Raw genomic sequence first — 10,348 nt, forward strand, 5'->3', positions numbered from 1 at the left:
CGGCGCTGTCCCTGGTGCATGGCTCCTTCCTGAGAGCAGGCGGTATGGAGCCATAGAAGTGTCTGGAGACTTGAGGAACACTAGGGCAGCCACGGCCTCAGGGAGGAAGTAGCCAGGTGTTTGAAGGGCAGATGCGCAGGCAGCCTCTGAAGCTGTGGAAGGGTGATGGGAACTCGTGACGGGAGCGGAGGGAGACCCGTCTGGGGGGGCTGTGCGCCTTCCCCAGGGACCCGGGGATTTTAGGGCAGGTGCTTTCTGACCACCTTTCTCTGCCTGTGCTCAGCGATGAAGCCTTTAGCGTTTCAGCGGTCACAGGAACCTTGGGTTGATCCCAGCAGAGAGGCAGGCCTGGGAGTGCAGGGAGGAGGTTCTGCAGGCAGGAGAGGTTGGTGGTCGAGAACGGGGTCAGAGAGGTCTGGGCTGAACCTCACTTTGCAGTTCCGCCACCCGGCACAGGTCCTCTGCCCTCCCCGTGCCCTCGTTCCCAGGGTTCGCTCAGGGAAGGGGGGCTGGGGGAGGGCGGCCCTCCCGCGCACTTCTCCGTCCCTACCCGTGAGGGTGGTTGTTTCTTTAACCTGCGCCCACGTACGAGAAGTTTTCTCCTTTTGCCGACACGTTCAAGAAGCGCGTCAGTAAGAACACGTTCTTCGTGCTGGTACGGGTGGTGGACGAGCTCTGGTGAGTCCTTCCGCCCCGGGGGGTGGAGGGCGGAGGGGCCCAGCAGGCCGCGGGCATCTTGGGGTCCCTGCCGGGGTACAGGCTTCCCCGCAGAGACCTGGGCCTCCCGTCAAATTTCACCTGCATCTCCTGGGCTCTGTGCCCACAGAGCCCTGCCCAAGGCCCTGGACAGGGCTCACTCCTGCGCGCTTTAACACGACCCCTGGGGAGAATGGCTTGTCCCCTCAGACCCGCCCTGGCCCGGCCCGGCCCTGATTTCCTTGTGGGGGCCATCCCTCTGACACGTGGCTTAGACCTTGGCTGCCCTCCTCATCTTTCCACGGTCCCCTGAGTGGCATTTGCCATTTCCAGTCATTGAACAAACACAAAGCACAAGGTCCCTTTCCTAGGTCTAGAGAGCCCTTGGTAAGGAAGCCACCCAGGCCCCGCCCTCAAGGTGTTTACCTTCTGCTGGGGGGTGGCCTTAGTGATTACGGGGTGGGGCTGTGAAACACTGCGTGTGGAGAGTACTGTGCAGGGGCGTCCTGGGGCTGTCTGTGGAGCCCAGACCTCGTCGTGATTCATCACCCCCGTGGGATCAGGGGCTCCCCTGGGGCAGGCTTTGTCTCCGTAGCCCAGGCCGCGGCACGGTCCCTGGTGCTTATCCAGTGCCAGTGACCATTTGCTGAGAGAATGACAGTTATTTGTTACCAATGGGACCACTCCCGGCACTCTGTAGGATGCAGACAACCATCCCAAGACCTTCTCTGGCCCTCTTCCCACGAGAGGTTTCCCACCTCTGCTGGTGGGTGTCTCAGGTGTCTTGAGGGGGTTCTAGACCCCGTGGCACCAGCCCTCTTCTTATGCTTGCATCCCTGCCGCTCACCGCATGGCCCTTGGCCCTTTAGCCTAGTGGAGTTGACGGAAGAGATCTTGAAGCTGCTGATGGAGCTGGTCTTTCGCCTGGTGTGCAACGGGGAGCTCAGTCTGGCCCGTGTGCTCCGGAAGAACATCCTGGACAAGGTGGACCAGAAGAAGCTGCTCAGGTGTGCCAACTCCGACCAGCCCCTGGCGGCCAGGGGCGTAGCAGCCAGGTGCGCCACCCGCCGTCCATCCTGGGCTTCTCCGGGCCCTGCCTCTGGCGAGAGCCGTACCGGCAGCCGTCTCTCCAGTCTACTTCCTTCAGTGCCCCCCTCCCCGCCCCCGGCCTCACAACCTCACCTCCCGGTTCTGCCCGGGCCCTGCGACGACGTGCCTCAGGGACAGCCCAGTGGTTCCCCTGGGGCTGGGCCTCTTCTCCAGGGTTACGTTGTATGACTGATCACCGTTTGAGTAGGAAGTGGGGCAGCAGGGCGTGTAGGGGCTTACCAGGACGGGGGACAGGAACGCCTTTCAGGCTGCGGTCAGCACTTAATTCTCTTCCCGGCACTAACGTGGCAACTTAATTCTTGTCACCCCCTGTGCCATCCTGACCGTTCCTGAGAACCTGTGTAGAGGTTCCACCTGTGTAGAGGTTCCACTGGCCCTCTCCCGAGGCCATGGAGGTTTGTTGATTTATCACCTCTTTGTTGGAGTCTCAGCTCCATTCACATGGCACCATCTTTGTTCCCACTGGGCCCTGAAGGGGGGTCGGGCTGTGCGTTCTCAGGCAGCTGAGCTCGCGGGCTCACGAGTGGAGCCACTGAGCCAGCCAGGCGGAGGCAGGGGGGCAGGTAGGCCCCGTGGTCCCAGGGAGCCGAGTGCAGTCCGGTCCTGACCCGCCCCCGACCCGCTGCGTGGCCTCCGTGCTGCGGTGAAGCAAGTCGTGTTCCCTCGGCTCTGAGGCCTGAAGTGCAGCCCCCACCCAGCCCCCACCGTCCCGTCCACTGACCACTCATCTCGCGCCTCTGTCTTCCAGGCCCGGGACCTTGCATGACTTTCACAGCCACGAGATAGCTGAGCAGCTGACACTGCTGGATGCCGAGCTCTTTTATAAGATAGAGGTATGGCCACGCGTGGGGCTGGGGGAGGGCTGTGCCCGGCCCTGGTGAGTGCAGCTGCTTGTCCCCGAGTGAGAGAAGCCACTGCGTCACAGCAGAGCCAGCGGGCCCAGGTTCTATCCAGTCTGCCTGCTTTTTCAGATTCCTGAGGTTTTGCTTTGGGCAAAAGAGCAGAACGAGGAGAAGAGCCCCAACTTGACCCAGTTCACGGAGCACTTCAACAACATGTCCTACTGGTAAGAAGGGGCCTCAGTGCAGAGCACTTCTGGATGGGTGCCTGTGTGTCCTTCGCAGAGAGCGCCCATGGCAAGGACAAAGGGGTGCCCTTTCATTCCTCCCAGCTCCTTCTGGGGCCCTGTGGGCATTCGTTGTGAACCAGAGACAGGACAGGGCGTGTCTTGCACGTTGGAAGGGGCCACCTGGGGCGGGGGGGGCGGGTTGAGGAGGACTCAGCCAGGATTTATTAGTAATGTCTGCTATCGATGGCGGCAGAGGAGCGGGTGTTAAACTTGCCACCCTGCGCTGGTCGTTGCCAGTCTTCCCACTGCTAGGTGTGGCCTCGGGACTGTCCTCACACTGACTCTGCCTGAAAGAGAAGTAGAGCAACGGAGTGGCTGTATTATACTTTTATTTAGCCTTCAATTCTTAAAGCAAAGTGAAGCCCAAAAGTGCATTTATGTTGTAACATACAGCAGGACTGTTGACTCTTAAAGACGCGACTCAAGGGTGTCCACAGCCTCTCGGCCTCAGTAGAGGATGGTTGGGTGTGGCGGCCAGTTGGCAGTCTCATACTGTCCCCCGGACACACACACAATCCGTCCCCACCACCAGGGAAACGTCTGTTTTTGAAGTGTTCTAAGGACTGCTCTTTGGAGAATTGGGTCCTCTCCCACTTGCCCTGCTTCTCTCTGCACCACAGGCAGCGTTTCACTCGTCAGCAGCACATGCTTAGCGTAGCAGCCCAGCAGAGGACGAGGTGGATTCCAGGGCAGACAAGCCGTGCAGCCCTGAGCATGGCCTCCAGCCCCGCCCCTTGCTGGGCGCTGGGGGCTCCAGACACACCCCCTGGGGCCTGCCTGGAGGAGATGTGGGTGGAGCCCCTTCAGAGCCCCGGTGCTCAAGGTGGACTCGGCGCCGGTGCCCTTTAATGGGTCAGAAGAGGGGCACGTTCTCTGGGTGATGGGCGGTGGCCCCTGTGAAAGCACAGGGGGTCGAGGCCACCGTGAGGTCCTCGTGCAAGGCTGGCCTTTGGCTTTGGTTGCTGCTAAGTTTCTGAGAGGTGCCCTCCCTCACGGCCAGCAAGGTGGCCTCTTAGCCCACACGCCCACTCGTCTCGGAGCTAATCCTGAGTCCACACTCACTGAGCGTTTCCAGCCACCGTGGAAGGTGTCCATCCGCACAGTCAGAGGTCCCAGCCACTGGATCTCTCTGTGGCCTCTTACCTATCCCTGGGGTGCCATGAGCTCCTTCAGAGCAGAGACGGGGGTACACCTGGTGCCTCGTGAGCCCGGGGCACTCCCTAGGCACGGGCTCCTGGCCAGCTGGTACAGGTGCCCCCGTCCCATTGCCAACAGAGGCCTGAAGAGAGACGGGTCAGCTCAACTGTCTCTTTCTCCCCTTGGTCCGTGCAGGGTTCGGTCGATCATCATGTTACAGGAAAAGGCCCAAGACAGGGAACGGCTGCTCTTGAAGTTCATCAAGATCATGAAGGTAACTGTGGGCACCCTCCCCAGAGCCCGCCACAGGAGCCCCTGCCTGCCCGCCCGCCCATCCCTACCCCCACCCTCTCTCTGCAGCACTTACGGAAGCTGAACAACTTCAACTCCTACCTGGCCATCCTCTCAGCGCTGGACTCGGCCCCTATCCGCAGGCTGGAGTGGCAGAAGCAGACCTCAGAGGTGGGCGGCTGGGAGGGCAGCCGGGAGGGCAGCTGTGGGACGCGAGGCCCGGCTGTGGTGGGACGAGCTCTGCCCCGCCCTGCCCCAGTTTCCTGTCTCTAATCTCCAGTCACTGGGCCCTGCGGGGCTTGGTGTTAGTGAGTGCCGGGGTTGTCACGTCACGCCCCATCCTGCTGGCTGTACCGCAGAACCGTGCCTGGGTCCCAGCTTCACCTTCTGCTTCCTGCCCTCGACCCGGGCTTCTAGAGGGGCTCCTTCGGGCGCGGGCCGCACTAGGCCTTGGGATGTACTGTGAACAGGCTAGACCCGTTATTAGGTGGAGCTCTTCAGGGCAGGTACTACAGGGAGAAGGATGGGGTGCTGAGCAAGCGTGTGAACGAGGCGTCTGGGCCAGCCTGGGGGTCAGGGAGGCCCTCCTAAGGAGGTGTCAATCACGCCATGACCCGAATAGGAGCTTTCCTGGGAAGGGAGGGGAATTCCCATCAGAGGGGACAGAGGAGCAGGACAGAGGCCAGTGTGGCCACATCACAGTGTGGGGAGAATGGCTCTGCATCACAGGGGTCTTAGGGGGCCTGGCAAGGAACTGGACCCTTATCTTTGTGTGGGTGCTGTTCCTGGAAGAGAGACAAAGCCCACAGGGTTGAGTGTCGCCAGGGCTACCTGGGGGTCGTCTCGTGGGGCAACATAAAGGGACAGTTACGAGACAGTGGTGTATGGAGAAATGGGACATTTACACCAGCTGCTCCAGGAACACATAACAGGCCCTGAGGAGGCAGGGAAGGCTTCCTGGAAGAGGTGACACATCAAGGCGCGAGGCACGCAACAGGCGAAGGGGCAGGACAGGCAAAACCCCACCCACGCTGCGTGCAGGAGCAGCGAGCTCACCCGCCATCCCTAGTGGACCCTGCCTTGAGTGCGGTGAGGCATGAAGATGGCAGGCTCGGGGCCGGGAGCGACATGCTCCAGTGTGTGCTTCTGCGGTTCAGGCGGGCTGCAGCGCTGAGCACAGCCAAGCAGGAGCCCAGCCTGAGGTCCACCACACGGGGCGCTGGCTGCTCAGAGACGCGGTTCTTTGTCAGCACCGCGGAAGGCCTCCCTGTGGCTGGGGCAGGGCGGGGTCTGGCTCTGGGTTGGTGGGGGGAGGGGCCGGGGCTCGGTGCCCCAGCGTTGGCACCGTGCTCACGGACTGCGCGTCCCTCCTGCCAGGGCCTGGCGGAGTACTGCACGCTGATTGACAGCTCCTCCTCCTTCCGCGCCTACCGGGCCGCCCTCTCGGAGGTGGAGCCGCCGTGCATCCCATACCTGTGAGTACAGCCTCCCAACTGGGTTTGCCCCTCGTGTGCTCTGGGGAAGATACAGTGGGCCCCCATAGAGAAGCCCTCGCTTAAAGGCTTCCAACCCAGACGTTTGTGCTTCTGTTTGAACTTTAAAAGTAAAACGTGCTCCTTGTTAAACAACTTAGATGAAAGAGGGGCCCAGGGGAAATGGTTCCGTCTTCCCCACTGCCCGGTCCTCCCACGCCTCCTCTCTTCCCTCATCTGCCAGTGGGCTTGCTGAGGCGCACGTGTGGACAGCCGTGTAGCATCTCTCTTCCCCCAGCAGCAGCAGCGTGCTATATGGTCCAGCTGTCCCCAGGCTTAGCTACACATCACAGCCACCGGAGGGCCCTCCTGTCACCCCAGGAACCCTGAGAGTACTTGGCGTGAGGCAGCTCAGGGAGCGTGTCCCCAGGTGTGGGCCACGGGCTAAAGAGGTATCTCACCAAAAAGAATCCCATGTCACGGAAGCTTGGGAAGTAGCAGAAAACATTGAAGCTGAACAGTTTTCTTTGTGCGGGACTCACCGGACCCCTTAATACGCTAGTGGACGGTGGGAATCTCCAGGTGGGACAGGAGACCCAGCGCTGTCCCAGGCTGAGCGTGCGGCGGCACGCCCCTGGCCTCCACGCTCCGAAGTGTACATCTTGCAGCCAGCGGCCCTGCCGTGATTCCTAGCCTTCCTGCTCTGGCCGAGCACGACAGCCCTCCCCAGCCGGGCTGCTTGGGTGGGCGTGGCTGTGCGCCTCGGGCTGGGCTATCCCTGTGCAAGAACCGCCCCCACTCGCCGCGCGGCTGCGCACCCTGTTTGACGACAGCACGTGACCCCCACCCCGCCACTCAGGGTCGGGGTGGTGTCGTTCTTTCCTGCTCCTCTGTTACCTGCACCGCTCTGCTGGGCTGGGACGGCTGTTGGAGAGGCTCCATAGCAGGTGGGCCTGAGCCCGCTTTCCGGAGACCAGAACCTGAGTCGAATCCGCGCCGCCCCTCCCCGCAGACGCGCTTGCGGGTTTGGCAGCTGCTCGGGCTCCGGCTCGCCCATCAACCGCTTACCTGCCGGGCCACCCTCCAGAGTCTAACCTGCTTCTCCGTCCTCCCAGGGGGCTCATCCTGCAGGACCTCACCTTCGTTCACCTAGGAAACCCAGACTATATTGACGGGAAGGTGAATTTCTCCAAACGGTGGCAACAGTTCAACATCCTGGACAGCATGCGGTGCTTCCAGCAGGCGTGAGTGCTGCCGCCCTGAGGGGCCGGGCGGGCAGGGCCTGCACCCAGAGCTGGCCGCCAGCTTGTCCTGCGCGATCCCGCGGGGGGAGGCTGGCGAGCCCTGGCCCTCCTGACTCCGGGGCAGTGGGGTCTCCCTGGGACCTCCCGCGGAGGGGAGCCCTGGCACAGAGCAGAGCACAGCTCGGGGGCGCAGCTCACGCTCTGCGCGCCAGCGGCACACGTGGACGCCCCTGCCCCGTGAGTCTGCTGAGGCGGCACACGTGGCGCCTCCACGGGGCCTTGGGGCTGTTTGGCCCACACTGGCTCTCACCGGCCACCCTCCTCCCTCCGCCAGGCATTATGACATCCGGAGAAACGATGACATCATAAACTTCTTCAACGACTTCAGTGACCACCTGGCGGAGGAGGCGCTATGGGAACTCTCTCTGAAAATCAAACCCAGGAACATAACACGGAGGAAAACAGACCGGGAAGAGAAGACCTAGGAAGACCTAGGAGCAGGTGCCGCAAGCGAGGAGAACTCGAGAGGCTCAGAGCGCCGCTCCGAGGCCGGAAGGGACTTTGGACCTGTTACGTGGCGGTGGCACGTGTCCTGGCCTCAGAGCCACCAGGCCCATCCAGGCCGCTGCTGTGCCGGGCAGGCGTCCGGAGCCGCAGCAGCTTCCTGCCCCTCCTCCGCAGGAGCAGACCCCCGGCCCGGGGGAGCCAGCGGGCGGTCTCACTGCTGATTTGTGAACTGGGGGTTTGGGTTTGGTTTGGGTTTCTGCTTTTGCTCTGTCTTCCGCTCTCCCTCTCTCCCCCTCCCCCCAAGCCTGGGAGCAGCGCAGGGACTTCAGCAGCAGCCCAGGAATGGTGGGAGTCTTCTGAATCTCCTGAAATGACAGATGAGTAGAGGCCCAAGGGCCCTCGGGGCGGGGGCTGCTCTCCCCGTAACCTTCAGTTGGGTGGGCAGAACGTAGAGGAGACCCGGGAAAGACTCCTTTCACTTTCCGTGTCCTACTTTTTAAGTGGAGGACGGTGTGAGCGTCTCACCTGGCCCAGAAGGGACGGCAGGTGGCCTTTCAGCAGCCCTGGGGCTGGTGCTCCCGTCGTGGTCCTGGCCCGCCCTTGCTGGGTCACGAGCAGCAGCCCGTGGCCATCGTGTTTTCGCCCCTTCACTTCCTCCGCCCCGTCCCACCGGCCCTCCCCATCCTCTGGCACCGTGGGAGCTGGGAAGCAGCAGCTGGAAAGGAAGGACTTGACCATCCAAGAAACACACTTAGATTATCTGAGTTGGGGCCAGTAGCTCGTGGTGAGTGAGTTAACCCAGAGAGAGGGGAGGGGCATTTCTGTTGGGGGGAGGGCCGGCAGCCCCCTCCTCTGTCGCTTGCCGTGTGCCTTAAACTCCATCTCCTATCCGTCCCGCCCTGCGGGCTCCCCTCCTCCCTGGCGCTGAGCCTGGTGGGCCCAAAGGGGCCCCTCTTTGCTCATCAGACCTTCTGCCAGCCTGACCGGCTCTCCCGTGGGAAGGACAGGGTGTCCCTGAGAGGCAGGGGCCTGGCGCAGAGGCGCCCCCTGGGGTTGACGGCCATGGCTCACCTGCTGGCCGGCAGGAGGCGCAGCGTCTTCAGAAGCAGGTGCTCTTTCCAGCCTCGCTCTCCAGAGCCAGCCCCGCCGCTGAGGTGGGCGAGCTGAGGGGAGGCCTGCAGGGGCTCTCCGCGCCCCCTGGCCTCCGTGCCAGCCCGACGTGGGCCTGCGGGCGGGCTGCCATCAGAATGCCGCCCGCCTCCTGTTTTGTTCGTTTTACGTAACTGAGAGCTCACTGCTCCTGGGTTTGGGACTTAGCCCAGTTTAAGCAGAACAAAAGTAGAAAGCAACATCTGTTAACTGTTTAACAGCCACGTCACTTTGAGTCCTTCATGGGTCTTTGAACAGCTTTTAGCAAGAAGCTGTTTGTCCTGTGCACAGAGGGGAGGAATCTGTGAAATGTCAGTTACGACCCCTCAGGCAGCGATCCTGCGGCAGCGGGCGGAACGCGTCACTTTATTATTTAAAGAGTGTGTGTATAGAGTCGCTGGTTATGAACAATATTGTGTGTGGGGTTGGGTTTCAGTGTGTTCCCGCTTTTTTAAGTCCTCTCATTTCAGTCTTTCCCTCCTTCCCATCTTCCTCCTGGCCTGGCCCTGCTCTGCTGCTGCTGTGTGCTCAGGGCCCACGGGCTGTGTGGACTGCGGTTCCCTGGGGCCTCCCTCCATAGGCGGGCAACTGTCGACGCCGCGCTTCCGCTTCAGGCTCAGCGTCCCAGCCGCGAGCTGGACGGGGCTCGGGGGCGTCACCGTCCCTCAATTCAGAACAGACCCTGCACCCACACCTCCCCTCCTTGCCGGGAGCCCTGGCTCTGAGCCGAGGCACTGGGCAGGCAGCGCAGGTGGACAAGGGGCCGGCGTGGCCAGGTGACCCTGCATGAGGACAGCAGGTGCAATGTGTGTTTTAACTTATTGGCTGACAGGCTTCCCTACCTTGACCTCATGGAGACACATTCTGGCTCTGGGAGTTGCCAGCCTGGCTGTGGTTTGTCTGTCTCAGGGGCCAGATCAGCTGTACGAATCAGTCTTTACAACAGAGACACCCTCGGGAGGATTCGTTCTCTGCAGAGGCAGTTCTCACCTGCAGGTGTGGGTGGATCAGGGCAAGGGCAGGCACGCACCAGGGCTGATTTTAAAGCCCGATCCTGAGCAGCGCCTCCCTCCCACGGCCCCGCGCCTCCCCAGTGTTACATTGTAATATATCCCCAACTAACCTGGCTGATGGTGGCATCTTCCTGCAGACATTTCAAACCTGTAACTTTTATATGAAAGGAAAATAAACACAGAGGAAAGCCGCGGCCACCTGTGTACCACATGCCGCGTGTGTCAAAGTGACAACTGAGCTGTCTCCTTTCTGTGACCTCCTTGTGGGCTGGGCGCCTGGCAGGTGTTGGGGGGGGCCTTTTGTCCCCATCGCGGTGGTCCCTTCTCTGTTCCCCAGTTTCTCCATCTGGAAGTGGGGGTAAGGACAGCTCTACCTTACACGGTCTGTGAAGGCTCAGCAAGTCATACCTGGAACAGTATCTGGTGAGCCGTCACCACTATTATTAGCATATATTGAGTGCCAAGCACTTCGCAGGCAGCTCTACCTCACTGAATGCTCTTAATTGAGAAATGATACAAGTGAAACACTGCAACCATAATAAGTACTACAAAGAAGAGGTACTTAACATTAAGGAAATTAAGCTGGATTTGAAATCCACT

At 61.3% G+C, this 10,348-nt stretch overlaps 1 protein-coding gene across 10 annotated transcripts in view; it reads left to right on the forward strand.

Annotated features, from left to right (window-relative positions):
• RAPGEF1 (Rap guanine nucleotide exchange factor 1) overlaps positions 1-9,986 on the forward strand; it is a 141,879-nt gene extending 131,893 nt beyond the window's left edge. For all 10 annotated transcript variants that reach the window (XM_032634308.1, XM_032634301.1, XM_032634310.1 and 7 more), the window contains 9 exons: positions 586-678; positions 1,566-1,751; positions 2,555-2,639; positions 2,778-2,872; positions 4,268-4,346; positions 4,433-4,534; positions 5,741-5,838; positions 6,951-7,079; positions 7,414-9,986. In XM_032634308.1, coding sequence (XP_032490199.1) covers positions 586-678; positions 1,566-1,751; positions 2,555-2,639; positions 2,778-2,872; positions 4,268-4,346; positions 4,433-4,534; positions 5,741-5,838; positions 6,951-7,079; positions 7,414-7,564 — 1,018 coding nt within the window. In that variant the 3' untranslated portion in view covers positions 7,565-9,986. The remainder of the gene's footprint in view (positions 1-585; positions 679-1,565; positions 1,752-2,554; positions 2,640-2,777; positions 2,873-4,267; positions 4,347-4,432; positions 4,535-5,740; positions 5,839-6,950; positions 7,080-7,413) is intronic.
• Positions 9,987-10,348: the final 362 nt, after the last annotated feature.

Source organism: Phocoena sinus, chromosome 6 (genome assembly GCF_008692025.1).
Source record: "Phocoena sinus isolate mPhoSin1 chromosome 6, mPhoSin1.pri, whole genome shotgun sequence".
NCBI classification, from domain to species: Eukaryota; Metazoa; Chordata; class Mammalia; order Artiodactyla; family Phocoenidae; genus Phocoena; species Phocoena sinus.